The following is a 21,931-nucleotide window of genomic DNA, read 5'->3' on the forward strand; positions in this document are numbered from 1 at the left end:
AAGATTATTTCTTAAGAGTCAAGCACTTGACTTTGATATTTCATATCAAACGATGTAATTAACTAGTTGAACAATTAATTGAACCCATTCAACTTGCTTTCGTGAAATTGCGAACGAAGTATTAGCGAATTTTTTTTTTAATGAAACTGCATGATCTCAGCAGGTCAATAGACAGCCTAGCATATGTTTTAATATGTGTTCAAAAAGCGAAAGTTTTAAATGCTATAAATCTAGCTAGAGTCAGGCCAAGCTAACTCTGCAGTCACAAATTGTGGAAGTGCCGCCGAAAACGTCAAATCTTGATGACAACATGACTGCCACACTTTGTTCTGTCAAAGTGTCAAAGCTAACTTAGATAGACTACTATAAACGTGGCTACACGTTTGAATAACCCTAAGCACATTATATCGTAAACGCCGTTGTAATAAATATGATAAAAATCACACTTAACTCGTTAACGTTGAGTGGGTAGTTGATGTGCTTAGCATTATACATAAAAACTTCGCCGACGATATAAAACCTACGTCACTGACAGGCTAGACTGCGTATCTTCTATTTTGGTGCCCCGTAACTTACGCCTCGATTTCCCCTCGGTCACAGATTCGACTCACGCGTGTGTCATTAAGTTATCGAGTTGGGTAAAGGTCGAATTATTCTATACATATGATGCAATTTCCAATGCATTTTGTAATTTGTGCCGCCTTTGTGACTAAGAGTGAATGTACGTTATAGGTTATAGTAGTAAGTCGTTAGAAGTCGTCAAAGAGACACAACAGTGCAGTCCAGCCATTCTCAGTGTACTCCGCGGACCCCTGGGGCTCCGCAAAGCCTCAGTTGGGGCTCCGCGAGAATACAGTGCAGAAGAACAAACATTTTCAAGATTAGGCTCCGTCAAATATTTCGCTTTCAAAAAGGGTTCCGTCACCAAAAAAGTTTGAGAACCACTGGTGTAGTCAGTCATGTCTATAACCGCATTCACACATAAGCCCACTGTTTGTTTAAAATCCACGTTCCACATATAGGCAAATCCAATATTTTTTCATATGTATCATGATGACAATGTGATATATTTGTAAAAAAAACATGCGATACAGTCTTACTGTAAAAAAAATCGGCATTCACTGTTTGACGAGATAAAAACTTAAATACCTATGATACGAACTCCTATTTAAAATGTACCTTTTTTATTATTCTTGGATATATTATGATCATCAATTACTTCGCCAAGAATTGTACCCCGGGGTAACATATATCCGGGGTATAAACATCCCGCAAAAGACTTACAAAATAATTCCATCGGTCCAATATCGCGTGGTAAATAAATAAGACCCCAAGACTCGAGCGGTGACCCAAAACGTGTTTCGCTCCGGCCTCTTTCATAAAACTTCTTTTATCGACGCGTTATGCTTTAATGCGTACCCGAGTAGCAATTTACCTAACGATAGTAGTTTCTACAAATCGATGTAATTGCTTATTGATGCTATCGCCAGATACGCAATGCCTTCTTTGACTCGTTTATTTGGACTTTTCTTCAAATTGTTTAAATAATGTTGGATCTTACAAATGCAAACTTGCCTAAGTTGTAATGACTATTTTCTGTGTATATGATTAACTTCTGCTACTTTCATACATAAGATATTACACTTTAGTATATTACGAGTATTTTATGTTTATTTATTTATTTTCACAACTGAAGTGTGTCTCGACTCTAGGATATCGTCTGCGTAGCAGGTTCAATCAATACGTAGCTACTGCGTCATCATTTAGAGCCCCGGTAATGCGTAGTTTCTGTCATTCACTGACCTAGCTGATGACCGTTTGAAAATGGCAAAGGTTTCAAGTACTATAAGTTATATATAGGCAACTATTACCCTCTGCCAGCAACTTCATGCGCGTAGAAGACTTTCAACCACATTTTCACCCACTTGGGGTTGAATTTCAAAATCCTTTCTTAGTGGTGCTGGTGCACGACAACATTTAAAGAATTATATTTCGGAACTGTTTTACATTTATAGATAAAATGCTCCCTCAAAAAGTAATTAGGTAGGTACGGGAACGTTAATACTGTTAATAGTGGATAACGTAATTGGTATAGTGTCTGGATCGTCAATCGTGCATTCAAAGCAGGCTGTGGATCACCGACTAACTAGATTGATCAAGCCGATGAAATAAAAGCGCACGTGCTCTGAATTGCTGTTACGGGTTCAATTTCAGCTGATCGGTTCCTCATTTGCATTAATAAACCAGCTAGTGGTTAGATATGCCTTTAGCTGCCGAGAATCCTAAAATAACTCAAAATTCACGTTATTTTTGCTCAACCTTCGTAAATTCGGCATCGTAAGATTTGTAGGTACTTAATTTAATTGCGTTTTTTTTTTCGTTTCTAAATAAGGTGTATCAAGAAATTTATTGTAAACGCAAGGGTAACCAGCTCGCAAGAGGAATAGAATTATTGAGGCTGCGGGGCTGCTTGAGCGCATCTTTCTCGAACCGGGTAATTTGTCCGCCCACGACACGTCGATAAGTTGTACATAATTATTTAATTACTAGAGATGTGACCAAAAATAGCACTCATGGCGCTATCCTTCGGAGCGGTCGGGTTATTGTGGATTTGTTAATGATATTTGCGGTAGTGGGTGCGCGCCGATCGGCCGCGCAGCGGCGCGGCGTTAGATCGAAGGCTTCAGTGCCGCGGGGGTGGGTACACGCATGCGCCGCGGTGCTTCGCTGCCGTCTCCGCTGGCGGCCCGCAGTCGCACCGCGTAGCCCTGCGACGCGCCATGCCGGCCGACGCTGCGACCTGACCGGAGCGCCGCTCTAACCCAATAGTGTAAACCGCGACAGGATTCGTCGCCCGGACCCCTACCGCACGGAGGCTCTGGTAAGTCCGTAGCGGATTCCACAGCCCGAGGTTGAAGGCTTTCGATGTGCTTTTCCGCGAAGTAGGGGGCGCTAGTGCGCGCGGTGAGTCATCTCTGCGGCGACGGGTTTTCATGGCCGCCCTTTCGATCTTGTGGATCGGCAGGAAGATGTGAGGCTGATGTAGTGGTTACGTAAGTGCGTGAGCAGTGCAGCGGTGAGCACGACCGACACTTTCGAGTACCGGTGCGCACTCGAGCGCGGCTCATTACCGCACGCGAGGATTGCTTTCAGGAAAACATTCACCATTCTATCCGCGGATTTTGCGCTGGCAACTGTGCCGTTTCTGTGCCGACTCGTCATGAGGCCTGACGTTCGCGCTAATGTCTCGGAGACTTGGAATTTCGGTGATTTCTATGTTGGATCGTGAAAGTGGTTTTTGAAATAAGTGTTTGTGGAAAGACATTTGAGTTGTGATTTAAAGTAGGTATTGATTTATTGGTGAATTACTCGTAGTATTTTAGTGTCGCTATAGTGTGTGCAATAAAAATATTATTGATGGTAAAGCCTTGTATAAACGAACCATTAGGAATATTGTGTGCCGCCGGGTTTTCAGCGCTATAGATCTCTGATGTTAGGCCACTCATTAATATGTATATATCTCTTGATCGCACTTAAACTATCTTGAGACATATTTCAAAATATTTATCAGTACGGTTTTTACTCACTATTATTTTTAGTCGCTTTTGGCGACATGTTTCGGATTCTTTGGGAGTCCATCCTCAGGCACGAGTGTCCGCGGCGGTCCGTAAAAACCGTACTGATAAATATATCTCTTGATGTCCGAAAAATCTGGAATAATCTTTGCAATAACCATTATTTGTGGCAAGTTCGTTTTTTTAGTCATACAAAGTCTAATTCAGAAAAAATAAAATAAAAATTCAGTGCGTTGTTTCTGAGATAAAACCCTAAAGTACAAGGGCCTATAGATGTTGAGGGTGACAATGACAACAGCTTGTTATCAAAAATCTTACTCAATGGCTCATGGTTATTCCAACGCTCGTATTAAGTAAACCATTAAAAAGTTATAACAACTAAATAATGATAATAAACATGATGCATTATTATAAAAAGAAACAGTCTCCATTCTAAAACCTATTACGAAAGTGACTACTGCTTATTGTACTAAAGTACTCGCAAAAAAAATATTTGCAAATAAAGAAGTATCCACTTCAAAATTGCATTAAAATAGTAAGTCATTGTCCACTGCTGTATATGAATACGAGTAAATGAATTATAAGATCTTTGTTTAAGTTTGTTTTGAAACGAACGTATCAGCACTTCAGCAGTCGGTCGGCGCGCGCGCCGCCCGCTGGACCGTGACGATCGCACCAATTACACTGGTACTTGACCCAACCATTACTGTACTGTTACACTTGCGTTGCAACCGATATTCTCTTTATACTCGTAAATTACACGCGTACATGCCAACACACGAAGCTAGAGCTGCTTATAAGAAGACGTTATAATATTATTTAACTGTACCGACGTTGGTATGCGTCTTGTACTAACAGCTATACTATTATACACCTTATTTTTTTTGCAAAAAGGTTGACGAACTGTCAGTTAGCAATGATGATGGTACTTACAGCAAAAGAACATTAATGTGAGTCAAATAGCCTCAGAAATAAAAATAAAAAGTCTGCAACAGAGCACGATTTTATAGTCAGTGGCGTAAGAGCGTGTTTGGAAATGTTGGGCTACCAAAATAAACTTACCTTAAATCATTTACAGCGGTTGAGTTTTTGCGAAATGTAACGGGGAATGTTAATAAAATGCTTTTGCTACTGTTTTTGTCGCCATTATACTTTACCGCTACTTAAGATTTGAGCTGCCTTGACTAGCTTTTATGATGAAATTGATGATGATGAACATTCAAGTGTGCAAATTACAGTTGTGGAATTAGGATTACGCCTAATGTCAAAAAACGAAAACTAATAAGCTCATTACCATTCACGAAAGTCGAGTTTATAGATAAACAAGTGTAATCTGACCTTAAGATTCATATAACAACGATGTGGAACGGAGTAGGTACTTTTTAAATGTGGTTCAATTTGATTCTATGGTACCTATTAATTAGCATTTTCATATTTTTTATTGGACATCTTTACAAAAAAATACTTTCAATGATCGTTAACGTTAACGCGTTAAAACGTTAGCCGCCAAATGAACATTTGATTGGTTTTTTTGACGATTGACAATGACCACCGTTTCGACGTTTATAATAGTCTAATGAATTTAGATGCCGAAGATACGTTTTAAGTAATTATTATACTTATTATACCTACTACATACAGATACAAGATAATGAATTTTTAAAATAACCTATCATAGAGAGTAAGGCTTAGGTAGGTAGGTACTAAATTTAACTATTTTTAAAGCAAACCAACAAATTTACCAACTTTGGCAACTTTTCGCCTCCCATTAAGCGTTTTTATTCCGGACTATAGTCCCTCTTCGTCCTTGTTCACTTGTTCAGTAAGAGATTAGAATGGTCTAAGGTTGACCTTGCGCAAATAACACTGGGGAACGGCTAACGAAACAGTTTCAAAATGTTTACACGACGCCATTTCAATGAGGGAATCTCATTACGGTTTATGGTGTAACGCATCGTAACGTTTTATAAGACCCCCCCCCCTAACCCCCAAATTGCGTTACGTAATATTATAACCAGAGATGGGCAAAATGTAATCGACTAACGATGTAACGATTAAGATTACAAGAATTAATTGCGACTGACGATTGAAAACGACGGTTGATCAATCTTAGTTGTATAGAGTGCAACTAATTTAGTTGCAACTAAAGTAGTTGCAACTAAATTAGTTGCCGATTGATTTCGGACAACTAAATTTTGTAATCGACTAATTAGTTAGACTATTTTCTCGCGACTAATGTTAGAAGCAAATTGAATAGAATACCTCGGTATGGCTATGTTGACAGACTGATTAGGACATCTTAACGGATATTTAAAAATAAAATAGTCATGTATTACTTACGATATTTTGACCGTTTCTAAGGAGTGAGATCTGTTCTCACTATTATTTTGCTACTAAAGTAAGTAAGTTTAATGACCACACGTTGAAAACAAAAAAGACCGCGTAGATAATAAACAACATGCAGATGTGTCATTCAATAGAACGTGTTATTTTTAGAAGATGCGTCGGCACTTGCACCAAAATGCAACAAACAACTTCCAGTTCCAGGTAAGTAGGATTATCCCATTGTTGTGTCACCGCGTGACACTAAAAAGAGTTTTACTATTGTCAGAGACAGCAAAATATTGATAGTTTCTATGTCTAAGATTTACTCAGTATCGTATAATTCAAAGTATTAATAATGCACCAACCTACTTTATTGTTTGCGATTTGTAAACAATGCAGTTTTTCGCTATTTGTCGTTATTACCAATATATCGTTATAATAATATTATGGCATTATTTGCATTGTCATTCAAGCATTTCAAATTAAACGTGTATACATAATTTTAGCTCAATCGGATGAAGATATCTGCTTCAAAATAAGTCGCAAAATTCTACCCAAACTAACATAGTTACAACATACGAGTACCTCCGTATGTTACATACATACGTACTTGTAGTTACATATTGCAAGATAAAAAATGCAAAAACGGGCGACTACGTAGTTTTAATATAGATTTAATCGTGAAATTTAGTCGATTGAAACTAAAACTAATTTAGTTGTTAGTCGAACATTCTCACAACTAATTTAATCGCAACTAAATTAATCGCGATTAAAAAATGACGATTGATATTTTTAATCGATTGATTAGTTAACTAAAAGATTAATCGATTAATGCCCATCTCTGATTATAACGGCCCCTAAGGCGCTATATTAACATTGTAATGATTAGTTTAGGAATCATCTGTATATACACTGACAGCCGAAAAAGTGGTAGCATTTATTTTAAAACTTACAATTATTATCGTCATTTAAGCCAAACAATAAACTTTCGTGCGAATTAAAGCACAATACCATAGCGGAATTTCCCAAAACAATTCACAAATGCTAACGTCTCCGACGGCGCATTATGACCGGGTGAAAGCCATCCCGTGTCTAACGCCGATGACGCAAACTGCGCATTTGCATTAAATCCAAAGATCGCCATCTTTATAGCAAGGGAAATTGTCTCGGCTTGCAATTGGAGTGGAACCTCCCTACGCCTACATGTAGGGTTACCAGGCGTTTAAAGGTCGTGTCACTTGTCCTTCGATAGTTTATGGCAAAGGAAATTGCCTCAAGGATCGCAATTGGAATAGAAACTCCAACGAAAAAGGTTATCAGATGCAACCTTTTTTTAAGGACGTGTTACTTGTCCTTCGGTAGATTATTGGAGTGGAATTTCCCTACGCCTACTCTAAGGGTACCAGACGCCAGGAATTTTTATAGGTCGTGTCACTTGCTCTTCGATAGATTATGTCGGAAAAATAGAAATTGTTTGCAGGCTCGCAGATGGAACTGAACCTCTCTAGGCCTTCGCGTTAGGGTTACAAGACGACGCGATTTTTCTTTAGGTCCGTGTCACTTGTCTGTCGGTATCTAATTTGTCTCCAAGCTCAAAACCATAGAACGCCTACGTATTGGGATATACCATATGTCAGGATTTTTTCTTGGCGTTGTGTATATTGTCCTACGATAGTTTGTGTCGAAGGAAATTAACTGTGGGCTCGCAATTAGAGTGCAACCTCTCTATACCTACGCCATAAGATTACCAGGCGACAGGACTTTCCTTCATGTACTTACTTGTGATTTGTCCTACCAAATATCATCAACCTAAATCCAATTAAAATGCTTTGACGTTGATTTAAGAAATAATAGCAAATGATGATACGAGTGACTATCTCTTTTTAACCTTCGTGAGGGCATTAGGGCAAATACCTAACATGTTTTGATGTCAATTTCGTTTAGGTAGACAAAGGTTGTTCAATTTATAATTTATTTTTATTAAGTTCACTTCCCTGAATACAACAAAATTGTTATTTTCATTATGACTTTTGCAGATTATTATAATATATCTTATGTCGTATTGACGATTAAGAGTCCCCGGCAAGCTCGGCCGAATTTCACATTCCCATACTAAATGGAGTTTCGTTCCCATTATAAAACTTTCATTAAAATCCAGTACGTGGATTGTAATGCACATACAACACTACATACTTTGCAATAACTTGAGGTCTGTAATTAGCTTATATATCTCTATTGTATAAAACACACGAAATTGAGCAGAAACAAGTTTTGTATGATAAACTTAAATTCGCTGTTTTTTTTACTATGGTATCTGAAGCTACATAAACTAACAGAGACAGAGATATACCTTATGCTATTGTAAACTAAATACAAAGTTTCAGAGCAATCTAGCTAGTAGTTTTTTTAAATGAGACTGTAACTTCGTTTGTATGGAGAGATTGGAGAGCCGAGCTTTCTTTAATTGATGCCTCTACAATTTTAATTTAAAAAAGTATTGCAATCTCCATTTATTTAGGGAAGAAACTCTACCTTAGAAGTTCTTCGTAGTTGATTTACCCATACGTGCGGTAGATTTGCTGACTGTATATCAAAGAAAAAAAAAACAATATGGCCTAAACAACTGCAGCTTATATAGAATTTATTCGTCAGTTATAGTTCCCATGAACCTGAAGTCATGACAAGATTTTGAACGAGAGCCATAATAAATGATACATGTACATGATCAACTGATATAAAGTAGTGTGTGTGATAGTTTTATTTTAAGACTACAAACCACTATTCTAACATGGTATCTTCTTTGCAGGTGTAAATCGGTCCCCGTACCGATGTGTTAGTGCAACCGGAAAGTAACAAACGCCGCCATGTCGTCGGTGAAGGTGGCGGTGCGCGTGCGCCCCTTCAACTCGCGCGAGATCGCCAGGGACTCCAAATGCATCATAGAGATGTCGGGCAACACTACGGGTAAGATTCTCTTCATGCTGTTTTTTTTATATCATATCGATGGTAAACAAATATATGGCCCGCCTGATGGTAAGCGAGCTTAGCCTATGGACGCCTTCAACTCCAGGTGGTTATACAATGCGCGTTGCCGACCCGTTAAAAACTTGTATTTTTTCATCGAAGGAAATTTCTCTTAAACCTCACAGTCAGCGATCGTTTATGTTGCTTTAACAACTTGAACAGAATGGTACATTTTGCAAGGTTAGTGAGGTCGTAACGAGCAGGGCCATTCCTCTTTAAAAATGTGGATACCTCCGAAGATCAATGAATAGACCCACAATGAAAAAAGATTTCAAGTATAACTTTAACAAAACTTTTTAACTTAACCCAGGATGGGTCCTTTCAAGGCTCCTGATAAACTGGTCAAAATCACATATATGCACAGCCAACAATAGCTTAAAGTACCTATGTACATAAATAAATGAAAGTTTATTCATTTTAAAACACTTAAAAAGTAACAGCAAAGGGAGAATGGATTCTTTATGAGCTTTATACAGAGGTTATTATTGTTATTGTGGTGTTGTGGGCCTTTTGAGTGCCACATCGAACAAGCAGTGATCTATTGTGACGGCCCTATAAAGATATTACTAATGCCCGTTGAATCTAGGAAATTCCATAACAAATATTATACAGAGGTTTTCATTAATTGTTAGCATTGAGTTTGTAATGGTTAACTTTTGTAGTACCTAATCCTAAACATAAACGAAACACGACCAACACTAACTTTATTGCACACAAAGTATTGTTAAACGGGTTCAGCATAAACCACAATAACATTATATTATTATATTATTCCATACGTTATACTCCCTTCCATACGTTATCCCCCCCCCCCCCCCCCCCGCCCCGTTCCTCCATTAAGTAAAGTTGTTGGGTGCGCCTGTAAAGTTCAGTTATCTGTCCTTGAAACCCAACATTATCAAATTAGTTTCTGAGGCGAACCCTGGTTGATTCTGTTTTAGCAATTTGATATGGATACATTATTTAGATACGACCTTGACCGTGCGGACCAATCAGCGTTGAGCGCTCTTGGTGCTGACGAAAGTCGCCTCATAAAGCATTTCGCACTTATTGGCGCGCATGAGGATGCACTGCGAGCCGTGTCAAGGTGGTGTCATAACAAGATCGAAAAAATAACAAATTGTAAGATAAGAATCGGCCTCTGGCCCTTTTTAATCATGATTTCATGATTGACGCTTACTGCGCAATAAAAGCTCTTTAAGAGTCCCCGGCAAGCTCGATTCTCCATACAAACGTAGTTACGCTCTCATTTTAAAACGAGTAGCTAGATTGCTGTGAAACTTTGTACTTACAATAGGATAAGGTACAATCTAGGTCTGTAATTACACAGTATGGATTACAGACCTAGATATACCTCTGTATGTGCAAAGTTTCATTACAATCCAACACGTAGTTTCAAAATGACAACGAAACTCCGTTTGTATGGGAAGGTGAAATTCGGCCGAGCTTGCCCGGGACTCTTAACTTTTTATTTTATCGGAATATTTGGAGGTATAACTGAACAGTGAAGCCCTTGAAATGGAATGTTTTGAAATTGGTTCAGTTAAGAAAATACAGTTTTGTAATGACTGACTTAAAATACTTTCTAGCTTTGTTTAATAAAGTAAATAAACAATTTTAAACTGCCTTATATAACGTATATGTCAGCTGCACAGAAAAGGTACCCCCACTGCATAGAAGTTTGTATCGAAAGGTGCTAAGCGAATAGTATTGCTGACTGTACATGAAACACATTGCGTTAAAATAATATGTAATAAAACCATAATAAAACTAATAAAAGTTTGACAGCGACTGCTAACTTAGTATTGAAAAAAAAAAGCGCACTTCATAACAAGTGCATATAATAACGTCTAAAATACCATTTCAAGCAAGCATAAGTGCTTACTAAGTGGCAATAGACTTGATACTCGGATGAAGGTTAGACAGCGAAACCCACAACGTACATGATGTCAGCACTAACCAATTTCAGGCTACGTGTGATATTGAAAACTTACGTTTGGAATGTTCGAATACTCTACTGATTTTTTCTTTCTTTGGTCCCCGAGATGTTTTCTTGAATGAGCTAAAATAAGTTACATTATCTGTTCAACATTTGTTGTAAGACTTTTCTACGTTGGAAAATAATTCGCAGCTATGCCATTTTTTCATTAAACTTCATTATAATCTAAGCATGTTTTTGAAACTAAAAGTGCTAAGATGATGGCATAAACTTCCATTCTTCGTAAACAACTGTAAAGCACTCATGAACTCAGCCCAGAATTATGTATTTTAGCTACTTAGAGTAAATATTTTACCCGAAATGCGTTTTTCAAGTTTAGTAACTACATAGTAAATATATTTATATTACTCTTATAACAACATGATACTTTAAGAACAAATTAAATTACATTCTTATGAAAGTATTTTAATTTGTTATTAAAAATAGTTTAACATAATACTTCATTACCATGAATGTTTAATAATGAATATAAATCCCAGGAGTAAGATGATTAATGTCCAAACATTGACTTGTTGTAATCAATTGAAGTTCTTCATTTACGACATCATAATTATACTTATCTATCAGCAGTTTGAAAAGAGATAATACAGTTTTATTTTAAGAGAAAGAACGTGTAGAATAGAAAGTTAATGCTTAACGTGAATACAATGATGGTAAATGGTATCTATGTATTTGGTCGACCCTTAAAACATACACGTACAAAATGACTGGATCGTGATATCGATCGTCGATTATGATAACGAGCACTATGCAATGAGGGCTGTCATAACAGCTGCGCGCTAAGGTTTATTCATTAGTGATACCGGGTTAACGAGCTGCCCTCGTTATTTTACCACCCTAGGCCGAAAAGTCGTACGCTTCAAATAAATCCATATGTAGGTGCGCCCTTTTGCTTATCACAGCCCTCAATACCTTATTAATACGCACCTGTATGGATACTGCTGATTTTGCTTTGTTTCCCATGGATGTATATGTTTGCTTTGCTTGGAAAATAAGAATGTTCGTATTTGTGATGAACGGAATTCACACTAATTAAAACTTTTTTGCGGTATGAATACTTATAACAATTTTACCATACGGGAACCGGCGCGTTTCAAACACTTGCCGATGAAAGAAATAAGTCAAAAGCACTAATCAATGCAATGGTGCCACCCGCGGGCACCTTCATGTATTTTATGCCCATGGTCAAGTTCACTGTCAGATTGCGAGCGTAAAAGCCAAAAAGTAATTGACAAAGCTCATTACTTGTACAAAATACAAACCAACAAAACTCGTAGACCTATGTACGCACTGTTGCTTGGGAATGTATCTAAAAGTGGGTTTGCAAAAGCGCACAGACATTTACAAAAAGTCTGTGAATGGCCTCACTGTAAAAAGCGTAAGGTCAATAAGTGCGTCACGCTATAAAGCCTGAAAACATTTAATATGCATTAGTTGGGCGTTTTAAGGGTTGTTACACCCACGTGGCGACGCTTAAAGTTGCTACTAAGTATCTTCTACATATAGGTTCATATATAACCACCTACCAGTTGTTTACACCGGCAGAACATTTTGCTTATTTTAACAAAATATTCGCGTCAGCACCATCTTATTTGCGGTCTTGTTTTAATGTTTACCTACATATTAGACTCGCTTGTGATACATAATAAGTGGGCTCGTCACTTTTTGACCAGACGAATAGGCCCTTGGTTAATTCAAGAATTCCTTTTTGAAACCAGACCTTGATTAAAAATTCGTTTTTACTAAATAACGCGTAACTAACCTCTTACAGTACGCAGCCGACGCAGACGCCTTCCAGTAAATATTACCACAAATGTACCTGTAAACAGCGACCTTTGCGCTCTTAAGCCACCGCAATTCGCTCTAATGGGCCGTAAATTCCATTATGACCCATAAACCTTGCCATTCATTCTCATTTGCTCGGCGAGTCGACTTCTAGGGCCTAGCAATCAAGGGTGACTTTGAAAACCTTAAGAACAGAAGATTTGGAGGAATAAGGGTTGGTTGCATTAAACCGTCTGCACCGTTCGGTATATTTTTTTTGTATGAGTTCTATAGTTCACTAATGTGTGGCGTTGATCAGTACATCTAATGGCTACGCTGGTAGCGTAGCGACGCTACGTACGCTTATTGGCGCTACTGGCTCTAACATACCTATATATAGAAAAATTATGCGAACTTTACTCTTCTTGGTCATCCGGTATGTCACTCAGAAGAAGCTAACTACACCACTGTCATGACGCCCAACATTCCTAACATTCCTCAGCCGTGCACGGAATTCGCGCGCGGACAGTAAAGTGTCGAGAGCGTAGAGGCAACTGCAGGGGCATATATGCGCTCATGAAATGAGATTTACTACTTATTACTACACTGCAAGTTACTATGTATACACAAGGCTCAGGATCGGATGGCCATGGAGAGCAACGGTTGAAATATACGATCAAGAAAGAATAAGAGAACGTGGTGTTACAGGTTCGCATAAGTTCACTAGTTCATGCTTTGTAAGCATTTGGAATGTGACCCGTTGTCCATGGACTCCCGACAATTCACGTAAATTCCTTGCTACACGCAACCATCGCGAAGTACTTAATTCTAACGCTTGAATTCATTTACGCAAATCTGGTTTGAGTGTGGTTCTCGAGTTATTTTAGTAATTACATTATGAATGTATCTGTACCTACAGTTTTACAATTACCTACGTGCATATGCATAATCGGTTAAGTGCGATGCGGATGCTCCAAATGATTTTATATTTGGCTGGTTTTCACACAGGAAATTCGACTAGTTCATAACAAACGCCCACTTTTTGTGAAATTGTCATCGAACTATACAATTATAATACCAAGCCGAATTTACCGCCGATTAATATTATGACGTCTATATAGATGTCAGGATAGATCTTACTTACTTACCTTATTACTGCTATGGCGCAACAACCCGAAGTAGATCTTGGCCTCCGACACCAAAGACTACTCTATTACTCTGTCCAAAGCCGTTTCTGTCCAGTCGATACATATATATATGTATACACATTTTTTTGGTATTTTTTACATTTTTTTTTATTTTTTTTTGTAAGCACACACATTTTTATTTTTAGTTTTAATCGTGTGTCGATAGATGGCAGTAAATTTACTGTGACTACAAAATTTACTATGACAGTAATAATCCTCTATCCTATATATTCTCTTTGTTTTCTATTAAGCACAAAATAATGAAACAAAATGGGTATTATTTTCGCAACATTTTTCCAATAAAATGTGAGTCATGCAGAGAACATTATCTCAACCCTGAAAGCACAACAAGTAAATTTAAGTGGTGGGCTGGCCGGCGTCCAATTTTAATAAAACATGCGCATTTTGTGTAATGTTCCTCAAGCGCTACATTTTATCTCGTAAACCCAGCCCTATAAATACTTCGCTTTTTCTAAATTAAACGTATCCATATAAGTTTGTTGATATTTGCTTTATTAAATTAATTAATTCGTTTCATTTGTTATATTTGCTTGCACAACCATTTGTTGGAGGTCATATCAACGGTCACCTTAGATGTCTTATCAATAATTAATCTACTTACATAAAATTCTGCATATGGTAAACGTATGAATACAAATGCCATGTTTATCAGAAAAGTCGATTAATCATCCCATCATTTTAATATATCTATGAAATATTCCATCGATATTCATATTTAATAGCTCCAGCTCAAAAAAATTTATATTACCAAAAATGGTATATTAAATCACATTTAGAAACGGGTCTATCGCGAATTTATTTATTAATTTCCAGTGAAACCTGTGTCGAAACGTCGGTAAATAAAGGTAACAAAATAAATTCGCGATAGACCCGTTTCTAAATGTGATTTAATATGTGTTTAAACCGCAAAAGTTTTAAATGTTATAATTAAATGGTAATTTAAAAACGCAAATGCATTTGTAACATGATATAACGGTAACAAACATCCGAATAAAACATATTTCGTTCAAATATAAACTTCATGCATGAGGCTAATTCTCGACTGACCTTGGCAGTCAGCTTTTTTTCCGCTGTCGTCGAGGCTCGAATTCAAGGATTTACTGTTCATTCAGATGAAAAATTGGCAATAAAACCTGCTTTTCAGCATGCAAATTTCACAGCTTTTATTGGCGTTTTGGCTTTTTTTGGTGATTCGTGAGAAATAGCTGACGTATTTTTAATTTTTAGTTCGCGAATTTAAATGCCTATCGTATTTTAAGTTGCAGTTAAGTAACTCTTGAATTATGAATATAATAATATAGCTTTTTCCGATATTCAACGTCTCAACTTTCCTGTTTTCATAATAACGTTAGTTCGAATATACCTAGTCTAGCCATAAATTCCGTTATAAAGTAAATTACACATAACAACTATAAATTAACAGTTATTGAAACAAATTTTATATATCAAATAGACAAACTAATGATGAATTTAAAAAACATAATGATCATTAGATTTTGTCATCTCTTGCGTATTTACACGTCTTTTTCCACCTCCGTCGGGAATTTCGACCCCATAGCTTTAAAAAAATTATGTAACAAACTATTTTTTATGTATCGCGCAGAGCAGGCCTTGTTCTCTAAGATACATAACATTTTTTTTATCCAGTTACGTCTTTTAGGTATGAGCTTTAACAAAATATCCTTTTTTTTATTATGGAATACGGTGTTCCAAATAGGTTAAACTTAAGCGTATATTACGGTAGGTATTTTGTTACACTCGTGCACGTGTATTTACTAAAATGGATCAATTTTTCGCAAAAATTGTGCTTATTGACCATTTTATCTAGGCCTGCTTACAAAACCATAAAATGCACGAGATGATAGTCTCGCAGCACTTTGTTAACTACATTTGCCGCTTTCTTAGATCTCTATTCAGACAAGGAATTGAAAATTTTAAAAAATTTGGTCACCTGATTTTTTTTTTTCAGAACAAGAATGTCATGTAATTTCGCAAAAAAACGGTGCGTATATTAGGCCCTCTTCGCTTGCTCCTTAAAAAACATGTATTAAGGTGAGGGCTGGCAACATGGAATAATTATTAGGCATTTTTTACTCGTTATTAGTCCCTTTTTTAGGCATATAAAACTTTATTAAATAACTTTAAAATTATAGTCTCTTGAGACAATTCACTTTGTAACAGAATTTATGGCTAGACTAGGTAGAGCAGTAGGTATACGCGAGCGTTTGCCGTGTTAATTACTCGTACGATGCAAAGAAAACGGAACGTTCTAGTATAATATTATATCCACTAAATTATCAACATTTTTTAAGTTGAGCCTCCATGGCAAAAACATTAGGGTACAATTTTTTATGTTTAAGCACTAACTTTCAGGACGCTTCGGGCCTTCGGCCCTACGCGGAGCTAGGCCTTCGGCCAAAACTCTTAAATTTTGTCTGGTTTTTAAAACATTACACAATTGAACAGAATATCATAATAAAATAAATATATTAAGCATTTATTTGAGAACATTCGCGACTAAATGTCTACGTGATGTCTCACACTAGGTACATAATTATTAAATATATGTATGTTTATTTATATATATATTAAATTTGTATATATGTAGGTATATTATTATTTTCTTTATGGATATTTGTGTAAATATAGTATCATAGTAGTCTGACTTGGATCTTTTTCATATTTACTCTTTACAATCCTGCACCAAACTAACTGTCTCTGTTTAGCCCAATGGTTGACTGGTAGAGAATGCCTCAAGGCGTTAAGTCCGCCATTTGTACTCTTTTTGTGTAAATTTGTGCAATAAAGTTTAAATAAATAAATAAAATATCTAATCTAATAAGGGGTTCGAGGAAAAGTGGAGCCGTACAGCAATATACCTATAGGTTCATACGATCGAAGGAATACCGTTCTTTATTCACTCACATTTCAGCAAAACTATGCCTAATAAGTACTCTTTAGCATTGGCTTCATCATATTACTCGTAATATAGTTTTTTTATTACTTATAGGTATTAACTATCTGCATCTATCCATGTGACTGAAATTGTAGAACCAAAGGAACGAGATGAGATTTCCCGCAGTCTCTATTTCGTTTTGTATGCATCATGTTTGATCCGAAAAAATTCAGCTAGATTTTCATACTTTGTGGCTGGAAATATTATTCGGGGCAGGATATATCGGATAACCTAAATCCGAATATGTAGATCGTGCGTTTATCGCGATTTTGTGCCAAAAAGAAGAGTGATTACAAAGAACCACATTTATGCACAAAAGAGGCATATAATACTGGCATTGATATTTTTCTAATAAAATGGATAGATAGTTCATTGATACCTATAAGCAGAATTTATAAAATATTAAGGTCGTAAACGACAGAAACTTCAAACAGAAAAAAAATACGTTACATTACCGTTTTGTTTTATAAAACAATATTTGCAGACAGTAACGTAGTAATTTTTACCGACGGCTTAATTATCGATTGTCTCTCTCATCTGCTATAGGAAACATGTACGCGTTCTACACAGAACACGTGTTCAAAAATGGAGGCCATTTCACCAACTTTTACGCCCTACTCACGTCCGTTCTCACAGAATAGTGTCCACTAAAAGCGCCCTAAAGCAAAAGCGCCCTAACAAACGTTCCCTGGCATATTTTCCGCTCCATTCCCCACAATTACTGCTATCACATTCCAATCTCTTGCTATGATTTCGCCTCACGTGAACCAGTTTAACCGTGGCCTTCACTTAAGCACATTTCTTACGGATCTCGAGATCTAACTTATAGTGATTCGACTGAGGCAAGCATTTGCCTGCTGTGTAATAACACCACTTGCCCTCACTGAATCACTCTTGTACTTTGACCTCTTTAAACGTCATTGTTTGGGGACTTCGCGCTTTTATACCCGAATGTCGTTTCGTTAGTGTAATTAAGCATTTTCTTGTTTTTATTTCTTTTGTTTCAATTTGAAAATATTACAATTGTACGTTCTTTTGTTTTGTTTCTTTTGTGCTAGTGTTGTCCATGCAGGAAATCATTAAGTAAAAACCGGCCAAGTGCGAGTCGGACTCGCCCACCGAGGGTTCCGTACTTTTTAGTATTTGTTGTTATAGCGGCAACAGAAATACATCATCTGTAAAAATTTCAACTGTCTAGCTATCACGGTTGATGAGATACAGCGTGGTGACAGACAGACGGACAGCGGAGTAAACATTTCGACATAGGTTACGTCTGTGCATGAAAAAATATTCTCCAATTTTTTTGAGATTCCAACCACAACAGCTTGTACAAGAACCTAAGAAAATCCTAATTGACTGCGCATCTAATGACATACATAGATTACATAGCTTCATAGATTTTAAAATCACATCCTCATAACTCATAAGTGCACCATCCTTTCTAAATTACATTGAGTAGGTATTGACTCTTCCTGAATAGCCATTTGATTGCACAATATAATCAATTAGGGGGACAATTCAATGTCGACCGTAACTTGCGTCGGATGCAACTCTGACTCATCCAGTAGTTACATTCTATATTAGACTTTATTATTTTCCTTCAAGGTCTAAAGTTGATCGTAAACGTACAGATGGATGCAGCCATGAGTCATCCAGTTAGGGCGGCAACAGGCAAATGGCAGATACTAGGGCAGTATACCTTGGAATAGGAAAAAATCACTTTCTTGCACAAAGTATTTAATCAGGTAGAAAAATTTTTTTACTCATTCAAAAGATTTTATCGGTTTTCGTTTCTTTCTACTTCAGGCTGTGGTCTTGTGTCCGCGAGTTGTAGTGATAATTATCTATCTGTCTGGCTGTTCTGTACTATAGGTCGCACTTCACAACCGATCCTCCTTAAATTGTGAGCAGGATCAATAATTATATGAAACTTTGGTCGATTCATTTTTTGGAAATTTATAAAAAAACCATGGAAGTTCGCGTTATCGACAGCTCTATAGCCACTCACGACACTCTGCAGTTGCAGCAGCTCGGCAGCAATGCTATGAAATATGTCGGTTTTGAAGGCATATTTACCCTGCATATGAATCCATCAAGGTCTAGTCTATTATTAAAGTGCAGGATGCAGCGGTAATAAGTCACCCGGCGAGGGAAGGAAGGGCGGCAGACACCTCGGATTAGCAATCCATTTTCTGCTGAAGCCATCCGGTCGGTGACGAATCCGGTTTACGAGTACTTATTTTAGTGGGAAATGCTGTAAATCGACTTTGATTAATGTTCAAACATAGCGCTGTTCTACAGTGAACACTTATGGTGAAAATAAAATAGAAAGGCAAACTATTTTGTTTATTTTCGGATGGAGGATGTTTGTGCAAAATTTGAGGAATCGATCTCTTATTTCGAAAAAGTACGTAAATGGTTTAATAGAAATGGTATCCTGATGGAAATCAGTCATGATGTGTTGGAAATAGGTTGTATGGAGGTCGTTGTCGTCTTTCAGGTGTTTATGCTTTTATTCGCTTTAATTCCAAATAAAATTCCCAGTTAAAAACTTATGTAAAACTTGATTCGGATTTAGTTAGCGTTAGTGAAGTAGCCGCGACTCGGCGGCGTCGACGTCGGTCGATACGTCGCGGCGGCACGGCTGCACGCACACATCGACAACCCAACTTGTGTCGATTCAGCCGATTCGTTCTCGAGATTCACCACTGAGAGAATGAAAATAACTAATCGGACGAGAGACTAGACAGTGTGACGGCGGTGGGTTCGCGCTTTTAACTAATTAAGAAAACAATAACAGTCAGAAGCAGTGTTCTCTTGTGTCTTTCGACAGCTTGTGATGTTGCCACTTTTGTGATAAGGTTAATAAAATAGTGCTACCAGCAAACTGTCAAGTTGTATTGTTTAAATGCCATCATTCAATAAGTTTCAGCATATCCTTCCATAAAAAAAAATTAACAGGATATTCTCCTTTCACAAGTCAAAAATCTCTACCCCGACATTGGCGAGTCCAACTTGGTAAAATTTGCGAGGAGTAAAAGCCATTTATGAGAAAAAAGTTCTAGGTAGTTGCATACTCCATGGTTTAAGATATCACAAGCTCATCAATGAATCACCGTTAATAAAAAGGCGAACACAAACCCTGACTTTGGGAAGGGATGTCTTTGGATAACACACCTCTACGGGTACTGCCACAAGTGTTAAAGAGTTTCCGCTGACGTTGCTTAAACCTTATGACATCATTTAAAACACAAAGTTAATTTAGTCTGCGTCACACAAGTACCTAATACGTAATAATTCGTGGTATTTGAAGCACAAAGTTGTGATTCTACAAAACGTAGCTATCTACTCGTCTGCTACACAAACTATAATAATATGAATCGTATACTTATACCTCAAGTGTCACTTTATATCAAACATAATTTTCTCTAGCGTACGCCACCCTTTTTGCGGAGTATTGAAATGTAATCTTATCACGTTAAGCAAGGTTGCTTTTGCAAGTACTAGAGTTGAAAAGCACTTGGTACCGTTCACATGATTTGCGTTCATTGTAAATGTTCTGGCTGTTGATTGCGACGAAGTAATAATTGCGTAGGTACCTATAGGACGAATTGCGTGAAAATACGAAAATAATTTAAATTCTTATCTTCAGTATCGTCTCTGTTTCAAAATTGTAATTGAATTGAAAGAGGGTTCTTTATACAAATATATTTGATTCTGAAATCCGATATTGAATTTCTTATACCTAGTTATTGCGATTTTTAACATTCATAAAAACTACGAAAATTTACATGTAAGTTCGAGATTTAATGTAAAACTCTATCCATTTTCTACTCGTCGACTTAAATGGTTGAAACTTCGTACCTATACCAAACTGTAATCGCATATATTAAATCACATTTAGAAACGGGTCTATCGCGAATTTATTTTGTTACCTTTATTTACCAACGTTTCGACACAGGTTTCACTGGTGGTGGTGGTGGTGGTTAAATGTGATTTAATATGTGTTTAAACCGCGAAAGTTTTAAATGTTATATTGTAATCGCATACTTTTTACTATGGACTCCCGACTCAACTATAATGACTTTTTAGGAAACGCTTTAGTCAACAGTAATAAATTCGACCAATCACGTGTCGCCGCGGGCTAGAGGAATAAATCAAAGGATGGAACAAAAGACATGAACGCGCTACTATTTAATGAATAAGAATGTCTTTTGTACTATCTTCTTATCTATTAAAACACTAATTTTGTTTATTGATTTAGGTTTTATAGTAGAAAAAGTAATATTTTAGTTGACTCACAGAAAAAATATTGTATACAATAGTGATATCATCAAGCTTTTCAATCTCGTACCGTGTTTAGGCCATGAAGTTGGCTGAGTGGCCTAAACACGGTACTCGTCTGTAAAGCTCTCATTATATCACGATTGTATAAAATACTATTGTGTAACGGGTTTCAATGACTACATGTACAAGCGTACCCTACATATTAATTACTTACTAGATAACCTTTACCTTTACCTTCCTTACGGGCCAATGAATCCTTACATGGTCCATATGTGTGGTCACATATGTGGTCTATATACATCAAAGCATATGTATATCATTTAATATGTGTGCTTGGGTTGAACAACAAACATTATGTACGTATAAACTCAATCCAATTCTTTTGTTACAGTAATAGTGAATCCGAAAGCACCCCCTGGGAACAAAGATGCTGCCAAAAGCTTCAACTTCGATTTCTCATACTGGTCTCACAATGTAAGTAACTACATATTTTTTCTCAATCTAACTTTCACACAATGCTATCAAACTTTTATACATTTACTGATGTTTTTAACTTACGTCAGTAGAAATCGAGCTTTATATGAGACGGAATAAGTTTTCAATATATAATACTAGAGTACCTATTTGTCAAGAAGAAGCTTTGTGCATGTTGGCTGCCGCTGCAGCCCTTAACGACGATGACTCGCCGATTCACACGGCTACCGTTGCGACGGCAAAAATACAAATTTTGCTTCGAATTAATGCTCCATTTGCCACATTCGCAGGATTCGTACCCCCGCGACTTACGTATGTG

The 21,931-nt window shown here is 37.0% G+C and overlaps 1 protein-coding gene across 6 annotated transcripts in view; it reads left to right on the plus strand.

Moving 5' to 3' along the window:
- Positions 1 to 21,931, plus strand: part of LOC134746777 (kinesin-like protein unc-104) — a 120,705-nt gene that overhangs the window by 58,292 nt on the left and 40,482 nt on the right. For 4 of the 6 annotated variants that reach the window (XM_063681307.1, XM_063681311.1, XM_063681312.1 and 1 more), the window contains exons 3-4: positions 8,707 to 8,864; positions 21,530 to 21,612. In XM_063681307.1, the coding sequence (XP_063537377.1) occupies positions 8,765 to 8,864; positions 21,530 to 21,612 (183 nt within the window). In that variant the 5' untranslated portion in view covers positions 8,707 to 8,764. Of the gene's footprint in view, positions 1 to 2,730; positions 2,882 to 3,201; positions 3,343 to 8,706; positions 8,865 to 21,529; positions 21,613 to 21,931 lie in introns of those variants that run through there. The other 2 variants (XM_063681308.1, XM_063681309.1) reach the window with 2 other exon arrangements.

The sequence above is a fragment of the Cydia strobilella genome, chromosome 13, assembly GCF_947568885.1.
Source record: "Cydia strobilella chromosome 13, ilCydStro3.1, whole genome shotgun sequence".
In the NCBI taxonomy this organism is placed as follows: Eukaryota; Metazoa; Arthropoda; class Insecta; order Lepidoptera; family Tortricidae; genus Cydia; species Cydia strobilella.